This window comes from Elgaria multicarinata, chromosome 11 (genome assembly GCF_023053635.1).
Source record: "Elgaria multicarinata webbii isolate HBS135686 ecotype San Diego chromosome 11, rElgMul1.1.pri, whole genome shotgun sequence".
Lineage (NCBI taxonomy): Eukaryota > Metazoa > Chordata > Lepidosauria > Squamata > Anguidae > Elgaria > Elgaria multicarinata.
The window spans coordinates 23,349,298-23,367,470 of record NC_086181.1 but is presented as its reverse complement, the minus strand read 5'-3'; the positions used below and the strand labels follow the sequence as shown (position 1 = coordinate 23,367,470).

General features: G+C 42.1%; 1 protein-coding gene and 1 pseudogene across 1 annotated transcript; one reads left to right on the top strand and one right to left on the bottom strand.

The window, feature by feature from the left end:
• Positions 1-835: 835 nt before the first annotated feature.
• LOC134405486 (vomeronasal type-2 receptor 26-like) lies at positions 836-13,138 on the bottom strand. Its single transcript, XM_063136729.1, has 5 exons — positions 12,995-13,138; positions 9,411-10,061; positions 6,899-7,126; positions 5,347-5,473; positions 836-1,746 (listed from the first exon to the last, which is right to left on the bottom strand). The coding sequence occupies exons 1-5, from the start codon at positions 13,136-13,138 to the stop codon at positions 836-838; spliced, it is 2,061 nt and encodes a 686-aa protein (XP_062992799.1).
• LOC134407064 (5S ribosomal RNA) lies at positions 5,754-5,872 on the top strand (annotated as a pseudogene).
• Positions 13,139-18,173: the final 5,035 nt, after the last annotated feature.

The window sequence follows — 18,173 nt, the reverse complement described above, 5'->3', positions numbered from 1 at the left end:
AGCTCCGGATAGAGGTGAACCGCTTCGCCTCAATCTGCAGCTCCCTTGACCCGATTCAGATCCGCCTTTGGTGGAGGCGGATTGGGTCACTCTGCTCTGGATTCAGAGAACCAAAACAGAACAGAGCACAGCCCTAGTTTTGTGTTTTGGACCTCTGCCTTGTATTTAAGTTTTTGGGCAAGTTATTCTTTTTTTTTTAGTTTGCCTTCTGAGCATTTTGTGATCAATCATGCCACTATAGCAGCCATTTTATGAATGGGCAACCATTTTGTGAGAGTGCTCACAATATGGTCAGAACATTTTCAAATGTGCCCAGCAACCCCAAAAGGCTGGGAATCCTATATTAGAAAGTTTGTATGTTTGACATTCCTTGAGGGGGTGTTTGTCCCCCCCAGCTCTCCCCATTGATTCCCACTGTCCCACAGATTTGCAATTAGTGTCACTGATAAATGCTGATCTGGAGAGCCTGCAACAGTGGGCAAACCCTCATCTTTAAGGCCTGTATACACCAGTTTGCATATTCTTGCAGAGCTTTTGTTGCAGTATGGAAACAAGAGAATTTGAGTTCTCAGTGGCTTCCAGTGGCTGTCAATGGAGAGACATTGTGAGCTCTTTTTCAGACTTTCAGCAAGAGCAGTCCAAAGAGAAACATGGGATGTTACTTAGCCATGATTGGGCAGTAGTCTCTCTCCTCTCCTCCAAAGTGGAGGTAGCAGCAAATCTAGCAGTTCATTATATTTTAAATTGTTTTGTGCAAATGTGTAGTTTTTTTCTTATTTCTTATTCATTTATTTTTAGTGTTTAGACACTTAAGTAGGCATGCATAAGATTGTAATTAACTCCTTTGACTCTTTCTTTTTATTAACTGTTTCCTGTTGTTCAGGTCTGGCCTCACCACAATGATGTAGCATTTGGGGAAGAAGATGCAACCCAGCAGCCCTGTACTGGAGGCTAAGATCGAGAAGATCTCCACAGCCACCATGTATTTCCCCTTGGTGCTCAGGTAAGAGGGAACAAAGGACAACCAAACACTGCAAAATACCAACATGCTGAAAGTGATGAACTTGGCTTCATTGAAACTGTCGGGTAACTTCCTGGCTAGGAAAGCCACAGTGAAGCTGACAAGGGCCAGGAAACCCAGATAGCCCAGAAAACAGTAAAATGTGAGAGCTGACCCCTCATTACATTCTAATACAATTTCTTCACTCACTGAGTGCATGTCAACATCTGGGAATGGGGGAGAGGTTGCTAGCCACACCGTACAGATGCCTACTTGGATAAGGGAGCACCAAAGGATAATTGAGTTGGCCAATCTTTTCCCTACCCATTTCTTTATCCTGCTTCCAGGCTTGGTGGCCACAAAAGCCAGAACCACTGTGATAGTTTTGGCCAACACACAAGAAACTGCCACTGAAAAGAGGATTCCAAAAACAGTCTGTCGGAGGAGACACGTCACCATCTGAGGTCGGCCAATGAATAGCAAAGCACAGAGGAAACAGAGTAGCAGGGAGATGAGGAGAGTGTAGGAAAGGTTCTGGTTGTTGGCTTTGACTATGGGTGTGTCTTGGTGCTTCACAAATGTTCCTAGCACCAAAGCTGTCATTAAGGAAAAGGAAAGAGCAAAAATGGCTAAAAGGATCCCCAGAGGTTCTTCATAAGATAAGAAGCTTAAATGCTTGGGAATGCACAAATCATGTTTTTTGTTTGAATAATGATCTTCCGGGCAATTAGTACAGTCAACCATGTCTGGGGGAAAAAGTGGTTTCAGTTGTTTGAATGATATAAAGAACACAAGAAGAATTATACTGGATCAGACCAAAGACTTATTTAGACCAGCATGCTGTTCACACTGCTTGTGGGAAGCACACCAATAGGATATGAGTTCAACACCACCATTTTTCTCATGTTTCTCCAGTAACCGGTGTGCATAGGGATACTGCCTCTAAAACTGGAGCTAACATATAGCCATCTGGACTAGCAGCCATTGATAGCCTTGTACTCCATGAACTTGCCATACAACAACCTTTTTCTAGAACACTGATATTACCTCTCTGGGAAGTGATTGATATTCATGCAGCATTTAGCTTGTGCCAAATTCTTGGGGGGGGGGCTCTAAATGATATCACCAATGCCATAAACTTTGAACATCTGCAACACCAGGTGTATTAGAAGGACAAAGTACCCCAAGACCAGGATGCCATCAGTTCCCTAATACAGTATTCAGAGGAGAAATAGGGAGGATGTATTAGAGATTATGGAAATTAATGAATGGTGTCTCTTTCCTATGGAAAGGACCAGATCTCTCAATCAACAGGCCAAAGCATATGGAGCTGGCTTTGTTGGATGGACAGTGTCTGGATGGAAAACTGCAAGGTATTTAGGTGTGTGTGCATGCACACAGCAGTGGCCTTGTTTAATGTGTGAGAAGGGTAGAACCCATCCATTTCTTCCTCCTCCCTCGCCCAATCCAAGTTAATTGCTTAAACGGTGATCATGGCATGTCCCTGCCATGCTTGCTTCCATAGTCCTCTTCTTAACTTCCATTACATCATGGAAGCTTGCTGGCTGCTTGAGCTACTACTGAACCTGCTCAATGGGTGCACATGCTCAGGATGTTCCCCCATTCATTTTAGCCAGTGGAGGGAGACAGGTACATGAGGCTCTCGCTGTCTGCATCCCAAATATACCTATGCTGGAGACAGCACTTCTGTTTGGAAATGGTCATCCAGGTTGATCTCAAAGTTAATTAGTTATCAATGGCAACTAGTCCTGATGGCCATGCGTTACCAGCAGCTGGTTGGCCACTATGTGAACAGAATGCTGCACTAGATGGCCTCTTTGCCTGATCCAGCATGGCTCTTCTTATGTTCTTATGTCTCAGTTTCCCTTTACTGTGTAAACAAAATTAGGAAGAGACATACTGGATCAGACCAAAGGCATTCTGTTCCCACAATGCCAAATTGGAAGCTTATGGGATGCCCACAACCAGGACATGAGTGCAATAACACTCTTCCACTTGAGTACTCCAACAACTGGCACAGCATGCCATGTTTCCACCCATTGTGATGAGTTAGTTGCCCTGCCCTCCACTCCTCCCACAGCTACAATTGAACACCTCAGTTTGACATAGTTGACTGGACATGTAGATTTTGTGGTAGAATAGAATTTATATGACCCATGTTCCACCTGTAAGGGCAGTTCAAAAATTTCTCTTTCCCTTAGAATCCCCCCCACCTATTTCCTCTGCCTGCATATTAGACATTTGAGGGGAATCTTTGCTTATCCTCACAGAAGCTTCACCTCCCAACCTAGGACTCCTTAATAATCCAACGTATTCTGGATGGAGATCAAAATTACAGGAGTCTTGCTGGGCTTAGTAAGCCTACATCTCCAAAGACATAGGCAGGGAAGGTTTCTCAGTCCAAGGGCTGCATTCCTTCATGACTAACCTTCTAGAGCATTGTTGGTAGAAACTCAGATGTGGGGGTCAAATCGAACACTCTGGAATTCCCCCCAACCACCCCTTTCCCCCAACCACTAATCATTTGGGGGGTTTCCTGACGTTTGTGCAGTTTTTCCTACATCTAAAAGGTTTAAAAGCTTCCCCTAGGCTTAGTTACTGGCAACAAGAGCTTTAGGCTACAATATCCTGGCACCATTTTGTATTTTTACCCCCACTCCTTTTGCCTTTGGCCCTGTCTGCACAGGGATGCAGCCCCCAAGATCATCCCCAAAAACTCAATTTGAGAAAAGGTTTGCAAATTCCTGAACTGGCGATTGTGTTCAGAAATGCGTATTTTGAAAAATGCACACTTTAAAATGTGTGTGTGTTTTGTTTTGTTTTTAAAAAAATCACACTTGCATGATTTTGTCAATGGGAAAAAAGTGCACACTTCTGAAAAATGCATTAAAAACGATGCACTTTCCCCACATGAAGAAAAAGAACAACAGGTTGCAAATGACCCAGTTCCCAGTTTCTCCCATCCCTGAGCTGCTTCAGATGAGGGTTTTACTGCACACTTGAGACTGGCCACTCACTGATGTTCATGGGTCATTTTGATGCCACCGTGTTCTGCCTACATAGAATCATAGAATCATAGAATAGCAGAGTTGGAAGGGGCCTACAAGGCCATCGAGTCCAACCCCTTGCTCAATGCAGGAATCCACCCTAAAGCATCCCTGACAGATGGTTGTCCAGCTGCCTCTTGAATGCCTCTAGTGTGGGAGAGCCCACAACCTCCCTAGGTAACTGATTCCACCGTTGCACTGCTCTAACAATCAGGAAGTTTTTCCTGATGTCCAGCTGGAATCTGGCTTCCTTTAACTTGAGCCCGTTATTCCGTGTCCTGCACTCTGGGATGATCGAGAAGAGATCCTGGCCCTCCTCTGTGTGACAACCTTTTAAGTATTTGAAGAGTGCTATCATGTCTCTCCTCAATCTTCTCTTCTCCAGGTTAAACATGCCCAGTTCTTTCAGTCTCTCTTCATAGGGCTTTGTTTCTAGACCTCTGATCATCCTGGTTGCCCTCTTCTGAACACGCTCCAGCTTGTATCCTGCTGATCTCCTGCTCCTTCTGCCATTTTCTTCGTTGTAAAATAATCCTCCAAAAATGTGACTCTTCTGAGCTGCAGCAACATGTGTCGCTATTTCCTGCTGTGAGCAGGAGAAGTTTCCCTATAAAATGCCCACTAGAGGGTGCTGTCCCACTACACTGAATGGGCCACATGGTCGCTTCTCTTCCTGCTCTCCTCCTCCCTGTAATTGCACCTCATTGTGGAAGCAGAAGGGATGCAGCTTCAGAGCCAATGGTAAGGAAATATGATTTCCCCACTGTCTGAAGGACCTCATCTACACCAAGCAGGATATTCCACTGTGAAAGTGGTATGAAAGGCAGGAGCCACACTACTGCTTTTTAGTGATATTGAAGTGCACTGACAACTGTTGGGGTCCATTGACACATACTGCTGTCATATCACTATATCCTGTGTGGTGCGGCTACTGCCTTTTTATATACCACTTTCATAGTGCAATATCCTGCTTGGTGTAGATGAGGCCTAAGTATATGTAAAGTGAATTTCTTTCATAACTGAATAACTACAAACAATTCACAAATTATTTGAATAGCACTGGTATCCCATTCTGTTTTTCTAGCTTAGGTAAGTGACAGATGTTGAATGATGACTCTCATCAACACATCCAATGATGGATGTTGCAGTCCAACAACATCTGGAATGTCACAAGTTGCCCTCTCCTGGTATAAATGATGGTCCCATTTAGCTCTAATGTTCATTCATACAGGAAGTTTCAACCCCATCACTGAAGGATATCTTGCACAGATCGCTTACCTTGCTGGTAGGTAATCTTCCCTTCTGGGCATGGAGCACAACCATAACAACAAAATGGCTTCCCCTCCAACTTTTTCCTGCTGTATCCAGGATGGCAAGGATCATTACACAGAGAAAGGGGCATCACCTAGCCATTAATGAAAGAGAAGCTTACCATTCAGGTCTAGGAGGCTTGGGGGTAGGACTCCTGCTACATTCTTACAAAGGTGGTTTTGCTCTCACACCACTGCTATCAGCACAGTGACCTCGAATAGGCTCAGTTCCCATACAAACACAAGTAGCTGTGGCCACTGTGGAAATATCTCTGGTTGCCCAGACACTGCCTAAGCCAACACAGCCCTGGCTGAACCTGCCCCTTTCCCTCTGAAGCGGCAACCCCACCATGAGTACTCATGCCTGCTATAGCCATCTATGGACATACTACCCTGAACTCACCTGATCTCATCTGATCTTAGAAGTTAAACAGGGTCAGGCCTGGCTAGTACTTGGATGGGAGACTGTCTGGGAATACCATGTGCTGTAGGCCTGCCGCAGCCCAACAAGAAGGCTGTTGCTGCTGCACCAGGTTCTTCATGGCCACCTGTGGCTATTTCTGCTGCAGGGGCTGCTGGGATGCATGGTGGAGCAGGCGGGCAGACTTCAGTGGAGTGATTAGTGAGGTAGGGGTGGTTAACATAACCATGCTGTAGGCCATTGTTCCATGATTGTGTGGCAGGAGCACATGCAGTGGTTAGCGATAACTTCCGGGCTGCCTGGATAGCTTAACCACCCTCTTTGCACCTGAATAGGGCCCGGTGCTTCTACTTTTCCAAGTCTGAGTATTATGTCCATAACAGGAATGCTTAGGGTAAATGAGCTCAATTAGCTCCCGCATTGATTGGAGCTGTTGCTAAGAGAGAATTCATGAGACCAAAGTCAATGGAAGATCTGATGGAAAGGTGGTAAGCACAAACATACAAGCCAAGCCAATACTGAAAAGAATGTGATACATAGATTAACTATCCTCCTGGAGTCTAATCCTAGTTGATGATTTATTTTATTTTATTTATTTTTATTTATAAATAAATAGAAAAAATAAAATTTAAAATCTGTATTGTGCTTGCCTCCTGGTACTCCCTTATTCAAATCATAGGACTCATCTACACCAAGCAGGATATTCCACTATGAAAGCGGTATGAAAGTGATATATAAAAGGCAGGAGCCACACTACTGCTTTATAGAGGTACTTAAGTGCACTGACAACTGTTGAGGCCCATTGACATATGCCATATACGGCTTTCATATCACTATATCCTGCTTGGTGTGGCTCCTGCCTTTTATACACCGCTTTCATACCACTTTCATTGTGCAGTATCCTGCATGGTGTAGATGAGTCCCCAGTCTGTTGATTCAGCTTTTGGTTAAAATAAAGATAGGGGACTGCATCTATGGAGAATACCTAGTACTGTGGGCTTCAGTGTTCAATCTAAACATAACTGGATCCTCCACAAGGCCCATGCAGACCGACAACAAAGGAAGCTTCCCTATGAAACTACAGTGAGATTGATCTTACCTGGTTAAACCAGCTATGCCATGTGATGGCATCCTCCTTAATGGTTAATGCTTGGCCTGGAGGAACCAGGGTATTCATTCTTCCAACCTTCACATTATGAAAGGAATGGTTTGAGGAAAAAACCCAGTTTATAACATCAAAGCCGGCCACCAATTCTCCATTTTGGTCAAAGGAAATCATGTCCCCAGCACTGTTGTTAAAAGAAACACTCCTCAGAAAATGGTGCAACTAGATTAGGAAAGAACAGCAGAATTAAAAATGTGCACAAAAATACACGTTTTGAAAAAATATGAAAAAAAAGTCCATAGGTTTATATTAGGGGGGAAAAAGCGTAGAAAATGGTACAGAATGGACTTGGCAGTGAAAATAGTCTAAGTCAATGTAACAAGACCTGATAAAGTAGAACATCCCTAAATGGATTTGATCTTTGGCACCGTTGCCCTTGCAAAATGTATTAAATGACAATTTACTTAACCTTCTACAGTAATTAAGAAAATTTGGGGGAAGGGTTCCTTTCTGAAGGGCAAATTTTTAAGAGTATGCATTTTTGTAATTCTGTATATTCAGAGAATCTGTCATCTATCTATATGTATTTATCTAATTTCAGAGCATCTTGATGAAAGGGTTTTCTTGAAAGTCATTGGGAACTTAGCTTAGCTATCAGTTCAAATTCAATGTAAATTCAGATTTTAAGTGCAGTTTATAAGTGAAACTGTAGGTGTAGATGGCAGTTCAATTTAAAAGCTCAATATTTAGTTCAGTAGACCCTTCCATTCCTGGGCATGCTCTAGCTGCCCACATCCTCTCCCTAATTATCACTCATTCTCCACTCTCCAAATAAAAATCCGTATTCTCAGGCAGCTCAACTGACCTGACCCACCCCTTTTAAATTTCCTATCACTGGATTGTGGTACAGCCTAGGAGTTGCTATACACACCTATGGGTTATATCAAGACATAGAGATACTTCAAGTAAAGCAACTGAAATGAAAGGGACTTGAGTTGGTTGTTACTTAAATTCAATTGACTTCAGTGGGTCTGCTCTAGGTATGACTAAGGGTAGATCCACACTACTGGTTAATAGTGGCTTTGAAGTGCACTGATAACTGTTGAGGAATATTATGCATTCCATATACCACTTTCATAGTGTTATTTCCTGCTTTTTATTCCACATTATCGCAAATGCTATGTGTGTCCTACAGGGTATAAATGCAGAAGAAGGATGTAGTGTTACCATGATGATTTGACTCAAGGTGTAGATCTGGCCCAGGTCTCGATCCAACCCATAGGTGTGCATATCAAGCATTTTAATCTTTTAGTGGTGTTGTTTTAAATATGTTATTGTATTTTAAATCTCTCCATTGTTGCTTGGTTTTATTGTGGTTTAATTGCTGTGAACCACCCAGAGAGCTTCAGTGATTGGGCAGTATATGTAATAAATAAATAAATAAAATAAATCTGGTTCTGAAAGGATTGTAATGTCAGTCTTTGGAGAGCATATTTCTCAACTGGGATGACACAACAGAGAAGGTTCTTCGTTCATCATGGCATAGCTTAGCTCCACTAATTAAAATACATGCCAAAGAGTCTCCTATAAAGGTTTTAAAGCATGGGTAGGTTGCCATGGGGAGAGGTGTCCCTTCAAACATTTGAAGTTGGGGATGAATAGGGAGGTGGCCAAGTCTTGCAGATGATACCAAATTATTAAAGGTGATGAAAATGAAAGGGATTATGAGAAGGTCCAGAGGAACCTTTCCAAACTGAATGAAGGAGCATTAAAACGGCAAATGGCAACCAGCATAGATGGCCTTAAAATGGGGTTTGAAAATTTCATGAAGGATGAGGCTATCAATGACAACTAGTCATGATGGTTATATTTTATCTCAAGGATCAGAAGCAGCATGCCTCTGAATACCAGTCACAGGGACACAATGAAAGAGAGGACAATTTCCCTCATGTCTTGCATGTTGGCTTTCCAGGGGCCTTTGGTTGGCCACTGTGGGAAAACAAGATGATTGGACTGGGTACTTGGGGGTGGGGGGAGAAAAGGGAACTCAAAATGGTGATTTCATTAGCCAGAGAGACAATATTCCACACAGATTTGAGACTGTTGTTTTTACCCAGATTTATTTATTGCATTTATATCCTGCCTTTTTCCCTTCAAGGAACCCAAGGAGGCTTACATGAGTCTCTTCTTCTCTATTTCAACCTCACAACAACAACCTTGGTTGGACTGAGAGTCTATGACTGGCCCAAAATGACTTTGGCCTTAGTTAGACCTAACGTTTATCCTGGGGTTGTCCCTGCCTGCTCCCGGGATCCCCTGTGTGTCATTTACATGAACAGGGATGACCCCGGGACAATCCCAGGATAAACCTTAGGTCTAGCTAGGGCCACAGTGAGCTTGCATGGCTGAGTGGGGACAAGCACCTGGATCACCCGACTCCCAGTCCAACCCTCTAGCCACTGGCTAAATATGGTGTTCTCTCATGTTATTCTTCTTAGAAAATTACCTGCCATGGCTGTTGATTCTGAACTTTCACTCTCCCTTTATCCACTATTAGTCTGTGTTTGGATCTGGATGAACACATGGCCTTCAGAGCATGTGCCACAGCATAAACAGCATTATAGATACTGTAGCTATGGCCGGTCATCCTCATTTGAAAAAAATGCCCAGGGAGGCTCTCCAGCTTTTCTCTTCCAGTGCACATTCCCCCTACTATTTCCTCCACAGTAGAATGTGGCAATTCACAGTCAAATGCTTGCTGCCAGAAGTCTTCGATGAAGCCATCATCTTTGGTCCAGGAAGGGTTAATGATCTGAAGAAAATTTTGGAATCCTGGCAGTTCACTGGATTGAACATTGAAAGAAATTGCACCATGTAAAGCTTGCACATCACATTTCCTTTGGAATCCCAATAAGGCAAGATCCATTTGGGCTGGCATTATCCACACTTTACCTCCTGGATGAACTTCTGTTTCTGGTACACACAGAAATGTTCCCAAGATGATCATGGTCTGGATTTCCCCATGAAACACCAATACATTGGATGTTGTCTTCATGATAACACCATATATTTCATCAATCCATGCTGCTACTTTATCAACTTCAGTGATGAAATTGAATCTGGGGATTTTCTCTATGAAATCAAAGCAGATGCCATTCTGGAAAAATATAGAAAGCTCAGTCTGAAAAAATCTTTCTCCGTCATCATCATCCACTGCAAGTACCCCAATCCATATCCATCTAAAATGCAGAAGTAATTGGAGTAATGCCATATATTGATGGGCTTTATTTGGTATCATCAGAAAGGAAGAAGTTTGACTCCTCTTTGAAGCAGAGCCATAAATGAGCTAAAAAATAACAACAAAAAGGGAGTGGGAGGTGTGCCAAGCTGGAGAGAGCCAGAGACAGAGAACAATTTTCAAAATGAAGTAACATTGGTCTTTGTGTGTTTGGGCAAACATAGGGCAGTATCCAACAGTGCCTGCACACTAGTGGGACCCACAGCTAGCAGCAATCAGAATCAAGCAAAACATTCATTTCTGGAATGAGGCAGGTCAGTTTGCAGAAAAGAACTCTGCTGACCTGTCTTAATCCAGAAATTAGCATTCCTGCTTATTTCTGGGATTAGTGTTGGAAGTCCTAGGCCACAGCTAGACCTAAGGTTTATCCTGGGATCATCCAGGGTCTGCCCCTGCCTGAGCACTGGATCCCCTGTGTGTCACCTAGATGAACAGGTTTGACCCCTGGACAATCCAGGGATAAACCTTAGGTCTAGCTACGGCCCTAGTTCCTGTTGCACAGGAGTGCAGCCCACTAGCGCAGCAGAAATGGTAAGAGTGGAGTGACAGTATTGGATACGGCCCGTAAAGTGGACATTACCAAACTTTAGGCTTGTTCTTCTCCCTTCAGATATTCAATTGAGGTCTGCAATAGTTTCCACTGTGCACATGTAATGTTTATTCAAAGGTCGTTGCTGCTGAGACTATGGTGGAATTTTCAGCTTCCTGTCATTTTAATGAGATCTTATTTTGAAGTCTTCCAACACCACTGAAGAGTTTCATTGAGCACTGTATAACTATACATCATCCTGAGATTATTTGCTCTATCTTTGAAGCCACGTATATAAATATAAAGTATTTGACAATAATGCATATTGAAAAAAATCCCAACATTTTACATTGATATTCTGCTTGCTCTCAGTGACATATTAGCATATTTCAAAGGTTCAAAAGCCTCATACAATGAATGCATGTGGGTGATGAGGAATCATGTCAGCTGTCCCCACTTCTATTTTATGGTGTGGTTTTAAAGTTTTATAGTGCATCTTATGTTTTATTTCATGATATTAATTGTTGTGAACCACCCAGAGAACTTCAGCTATTGGGTGGTATACATATGCAATAAATAAAAGTGAACTCCACTTGGTACAGCTTGATACCGTTTTACAATCTTTCCTTCTGAGTGCTCAAAAAAATGTCAAGTTTTCTGTGAGCTTTCAAGAGATTTCTAAAAGTAAGTGGGTTAGTTTATTCTTCACTCCCCCAAGCTCCATCATCTCCCCACTAGTTTTCCATGAATGTCTAAACCACCCTTTCCTTCTCCAAAACTTATCAGATGGTGGGATAGAAGCAGTAGCAGTGATGGCTGCAAGGACTCTCTAAGGGCGTTGCTAGACGAGGCCTTAGCACGCCTTGAGAGCCGGTTTCCCTGCTGTGCTTCCACATGACGCACAGGGGAATCCGGCCCCAGGCCGCACTGAAGCCTCCTCTAACGCACCATAAGCGAAGTCTGGGGCTGGGGAACGTCTAGCTACTTCCGTGGCTTTTTGCGGCTACTCGCTTACTCGTGAGTAGCCACAAAAAGCCGCGGACTGGCCACAGTGCTGAGCGCTGTGCCCATCGGCCGGGGGAGATCCCGGGAGGGAGAAGGAGGAGAGATGACACAGGACACACACACACACAGAGGGAGAAGGAGAAGAGACGATACAAGACACACACACATGGAGGGAAGACGACACAGGACACACACACACACAGAGGGAGAAGGAGGAGAGACGACACACGGGACACGGAGGGAGAGAAAGATCAGGAAGGGATCAGGAGCGGATGGGGGGGTTAACTAAGAAAACCCCCTTACCTTCTCCGCACGTGGCCCCTTTAAACTTAAAAAAAATGGCCGACGCTGCAGGGCTTCCATCGTCCCTGCGCGTCGTGCGTCTAGGAAGCTGGGCGGCATGCGTTAAAGTTAGCGCGCCGTCGCCCCGCCTCCCTGCCGGCTTATCCCGGCAGGTCTAGCAAGGCCCTAAGTGATATTGTAACTGTCTGGAATTATATGAATCATTTAAACTGCTTAGAAGTGGGAGCAAAAGAAGTTTTCCTAATGCCTAGTTAATTGGCCTGAAACTTTCATGTTTGGAGGAAATCCCTCTAGCAAACACCATTGTAGATTGAGTTTACTAAGTAGGCAACTTTAAAATATTGAATGTGTTGAACAGTGTGTAGGAAAAGTAACAATTCCGGGCAATGGAGCCATTTTAGCCAAGGATATTTATTTGCTTGGCTGAATAAGCAAATTATTGCTTCAGGGGTTTTGTTTTGTTTTGTTGTTGTTTCATTTTTTGCTTTGTTATCAGGGGTGGGGTGGGGTGGGGATACACCTTTTTAAAAATAAATAAAAACAAAGAACAGTTATTCTGTCTGTCCTTGTTAATAACAGAAGATCATGTTTTTCTAGTTATGAATAATCTATGAAAGTAGCTTTTCATCAGTCTGAAGTTGATCATCAAAGATTAGGCAAAGTCTGTAATTGTATTAATTGTTTTACTGCTTTTAAATTATATATTGTTTTAACTTGGTTTATGGTTTAATTTGGTTTTTAGCTGTGCATATTTACTGTTTTATATATGCTTTTATCTGTACGCCGCCCTGAGATCTTAATGATATAGGATGGGATATAAATGTTTTAAATAAATAAATAAATAAATAGTGTGCTTATTTCAATGAACCACTCACTGTCTACAAACCACATAATTACATCTGTAAAGACAAGACACATGAATATGATTGGTACATCTTTACACCTATCCTCCTACCTGTGAAATTTTGTAAGGGCCCAGAATGGTTGCAATGTGGAGAGACGTATCAGAGCTAAGTCCACCAATGACAGCCACCAGATTGCTCTTGACATCACATTTGTAGTTGGGGTTAAATTTATCCCATGTGGAAAGAAGTTCCATCGTTGCATGGTGTGTCCTCATTGTGTCAAAATAGTTATCATAGATATGGAATCCCAGAGTAACATTGAATGAGATCCAGGGGGTTTCATTGATCTCCTTCGCAGCAAATACTAAGGCCAAGACATGCTGATAATTTTTAAGGAGTACACTGCAATGACAGATACATGCCATGTGACTGAAAGATTTGACACTTAATAAAATTCTTGCAATCATTTTGTGCTCCACTAAGAGCAACTGCTTCAGTTTATGACACCCTTATCACCATCTCCTTTACAGATATATTTAACCCTCTGCTGACACACAACGACTCAGAAAAATAAATGCATAAAACTTTTATGTCAGTCTTCCACAACATCACATTCCAGATAGTCCCCAACCATTACGACCTGTGAATTGCTGTATGGTGCTTCAGGCATCCCAGTTAATTGGGATGGGAGGGAACCAAAGTTTTTATTCTCATGGCTTCAGGGATCAACTCTACCTCTATTGGACTACTGTAAGGCACCATACACAAGGATGTTCTTCAAGACATCGCAGATGTTTTGGCTAGTGGCATCATATTAAAAGAAGTGCCCCGGCAGTCTATTTGATTCGGAGAGCTGTTCAAGGTGCTAGTGGTCCCCTTTAAAACTCTAAATGGCTTGGTACCCAAATATCTGCAGGAGTGCCTCTACCTATTTTAGCTTGCCTCAGCTTTAGGATAACCAGGAGAGGCTTTTCTCCAAGTAGTACTGCACATTATGTAACAAGGGGCAGAGCTTTCTCTTCTGTGACTCCCATGTCCATGAAGTCAACTTCAAGGGCAGTCTCATGCACAACACATTGTGATAACCCAATAAAGGGAAATTAACCCCCTAAAATCATAAGAATAAGAACACCTTTTCACTAGGTATATCATTTTGCACGAAATTTACTAATCTGGCTTTGGGGGTCATTTTAGCTCCTATCTCCTATAATTCTTCATATTATATAAGAATTTTACCATTGATGAACAATTTGTGCCATTCAGAAATTCTCTCATCATGCCTAAACAAATCTAAACATGTGAACAGCAGCATTTGTGGTTTTCAAAGTATTTGGCACTTCTTACTTATATACTAAAGAAATGAGAATGATTCCCCATTCTTCAATGCATAAAGATGTAACAATCTCAGACAACAAATCCAAACTGAGTTCATTTACTTGCTTAAGAATATCTTATTTGTATGGCTGTCTTGGTTACATTTGATTCTGATACAGATTTGGTTCCACCAACTTTTCTATTGATAGAGGGTTAAAACAGGTTTGAATCAAAATGGGAAATAAGAACACGTTTCAGGGAAATGGACAGTAAGGTCATAACAAAGAGAACACATTTTTATTTTTATGTAACTCCATCTACTTCTTCTGCCTGGCCCATTTACAATATATCAGGTGTGCTATGTAACACAGCTGCAGGATGACCACTCAGTACTAAGTTCCTTTGACTTCTATGGGTTTTAATTCCAGTTCAGTGCATATAGGAGCCTTAGAAACATACACATATTTCACAAGAAAAGTTCCTATTGCCTGCCTATTTCATGTACTAATAGAACAACTATGATCCCACATCAGACATTACATTTCTGCACTATTATCTGTCTCCTGCTCTTGATTTGCACACTTATATCTTAGTTGGTGTTGTGTTCATGTTAGTGATGGAAAGAGCAGCAGTTTCTCTGGTCTCCAAGATCATCATCCTATGGGAGGCGTCTAGGCAATAAGGGATTAGAATATAAATAAAGGCGTATCTGTACAAAATATGGCTTTCACTGCAGTTTTGGGAGGAAAGAATTCAACAGTTAAGTCTGCAAGTATTATATAGACCAATTTATATCTTCTTTAAAAGCAAATGTTGCACAACAGAATAAGCTTCCTTACATGGGCTCTTTAATCAGTGCCTGAATGGGATGATTGCTGAAGGTTGTCTCATCAGAAGGTATGAAGATCTGAGAAGCAACAGCACCAATGAGGAAGTCACCTGGCTGATAATATTTGTGAAGAATTGGGATGGGCTCACTACTGATGCATTTCGTGGAATGCACCTTGCACATCACAGGAGGAAGTAGCACCAGCACCAAAACTAATAGTATCATCATTTTAAAGGAAAAGATGCCCCTTTGAAAGAGAGTTTCTTGTATTCACATATTCATTAATGTCACTACAGCTGCCTCTTGACTCCCAGATTATAAAAGGTAAATATGCAGACTTCAGATTGTTGGAGTCCAACCTTCCCTGCACTCCTACCTTTGAATGGAATAATTGACATAAATCCTCCTCCCCAGTCTTAATTGTTGGTGGTTGTAGTGACCATTGACACTCCATATGAACTTTGATGGAAAATAAAATCAATCACAGTAATTTTGATAATTACAGGAGAAGTAATCTCCCATGGGCATATGCAAGTTTTCTTTTGAAGAAAACATGTTTGTCAAGTCTTTTCTGCTTCTTACAGGGACAACCAGTTATATGTGCCTTTTTAATAACTCCTACAAGGAAAATAGAGATCTTGGTCTGGAATTGGATAAGAAGTGTATTAGTACTGTTTATGGGCATGGAGGGCAATTTTCTGTTTCCTTGGGGGTACAGGGTGGTGGTGGTTGGGGGGGGGGTGTTGTACCCCCACCCAACCAATCGAGACCTCTGAAACGGCCTCTTAAGAGTCCCTTTCAGAGGTTCTGATCGGTGTAGGCACAGGGAGAAGGTGCACATATTCTGGGCTTCTGGAAGTGCACAGATCAGCCACTCCATTAGCATCTTATCAGAATTCAGCTTCAGTTGAACAGCCCTTATACAAGCCATAATTGCATTTAAGCACCAGTTCATATTGTGCACATCCTTTCCCAATTCAGATGTCAAAGAAAAATAGAGCTGAGCATCATCAGCATGCTTTCCCCAAATCTCCTAATGACCCCTCTCAACAACTTCATATAGGTATCAAATAAAATTGGGGGCAAGGTAGTGCCTATGGCATCCCACAGTTAAACTGCCAAGGGACTGAGGAAAAATCACCCAATGTTATTCTCTGGAACCAACCCCACAAGTAGGAGCCAAACCACTTTAGAATAATGCCTCCAACTACCAACTCAAAGAAATGGTCCAAGAGGATAGTATCAAAAGCCACTGAGAGACCAAGAAGTAGCGACGTCACACTCCCCATCCGTTAGGGTGACCAAGACTGATTACATTCCCAAACTGGGCTTGAACCCAGACCGGAATGGATTCAGATAATGGAGGCCCTGTCTGACCACGAAGGACACTTGCCCAAACTTGGCATAAGGAAAATTCCTATTTTACTTTACGCAGACGATGCTGTTATTCTCTCCCATTCTAGATCTGGTTTGAAACATCTTTTAATGAAATTCTCCAACTTCTGCTTGACTAATGATATGAAAATTAATTTTGAGAAATCTAAAGTCATGGTCTTTGAAAATAGATTTTCTCAACACTGGTGGTCCCTTGATGGGCATATCCTGGAACAGGTGAAAAATTTCTTACCTGGGGCTGTTATTCCATCATACCCTGTCCTGGAGTGCCATAGATCAGCCACCCTTAATAAAACTTCAGTCTGTTCAGCCTCAATAACATGTTTTTTCTTTACTAAAGGGGGAATGTTTATACCGTTTGCCATCAAAGTGTTTAATGCCAAGTCTGCAGCCCAGCTTTTATATGCCTCCATACATAATCCTCCTCCTCAGTATTTTATCCTCACAATAACAACCCTGTGAGGTAGATTGAGCTGAGAGTCTGTGACTGGCCCAAAGTCACCCAGTGAGATTCCATGGCTGAGTGGGGACTAGAGCCCAGATCTCCCAACTCCCTGTCCACACACAACATAAGGGAAAGAAATATTAGCTGTACATATTGACTTGTCTGCCTATCGACTGGATCGGACACACCTGTTTTATAATCTATTTCACTGCCTCTATAACAAGGAATACTTCATTACAATGCTTAGTATGTCATTTATTTAGCTGAAAGCAGGAGAATTTTTCTTCAAGCTCTTTCTGCTACTTGAACAATGAATTGTCCTGTTGGGGATCATGAACTGGAAAGGGGGAAACAATCAAGGGACAGCTTCCTAAGTATGCTTTATGCTCCGCCCTACCCAACAGCATATTTTTTTAAAATAATGTTTTAAGGAGGCTGGTGAGCAAGGGCCACAGGAGTGTAAGGCAGGAGGTTCCAATTTAGGAAAAAGAAAGGACATTCTGTGGTTAGTTATTATTTGAAAGGATACTCACTTGATTGTCTTGTGTGTATCTCCAATTCTACAATAATAAACAAACAATAGAAAATTTGTCAGAGTTGTTTAGGTTCCTGAAAATGAACAAGAAATCCATCTTAGATATATATCGAGAAAGGTTTCTTGTCTATTTTTGAAGTTAGTAGAGATTGAAAGAGTTCAATGCTAAATACACATTACTGATATATTACTTTTCAGTATGTTCATAACTCATGGAAATGTTCTACTCATGTGAGCAAAGCAAGATATTAGCTTGACGTTCATAAAATTCACAAAGCTGGAAATGTTTCCATTATTGGATTTGCTGCATCGGAAATCTTTATGTCCCTGGCTCAAACATTGCAGGACACATATTAAAAAAAACAGTATAATGTGTGTGTTCTTCCCTCTCTTCTTTCTGATTTTCTTTTTAAATGCATAAATGTGGCTGTATGTCTCCCCTTCAATTTTCTTTCCTCTAGTTTAAATGTATATATGTATGTATGTATGTATGTATGTATGTATTATTGCATTTATATCCTGTCTTTTTTCCTCCAAGGAACCCAAAGCGGCATACTTAATCCTCCTCCTCTCCATTTTATCCTCACAACAACAACCCTGTGAGGTGGGTTGGGATGAGAGTCTGTGATTGGTCCAAAGTCACCCACTGGGTTTCCATGGCTGAGTGGGGACTAGAACCCAGATCTCCCATCTCCCAGTCTGACACTTTAGCCACTACACCACACTGGCTCTCCTTAAAACTAGTTTCTTCATCTTATGCTCTTTTAGTTT

Bases quoted from the DNA above. Each gene is read 5' to 3' on its own strand.
- LOC134405486 (XM_063136729.1), bottom strand. From the start codon at position 13,138: ATGGAACTTCTTTCCACATGGGATAAATTTAACCCCAACTACAAATGT. The intron at 7,127-9,410 runs GTAATTTTCTAA...TTCCTAATCTAG, and splicing joins AGAATCAACAGCCATGGCAG to TTGCACCATTTTCTGAGGAG. The intron at 1,747-5,346 runs GTAAGCGATCTG...TTTTTCCCCCAG, and splicing joins GAAGATTACCTACCAGCAAG to ACATGGTTGACTGTACTAAT.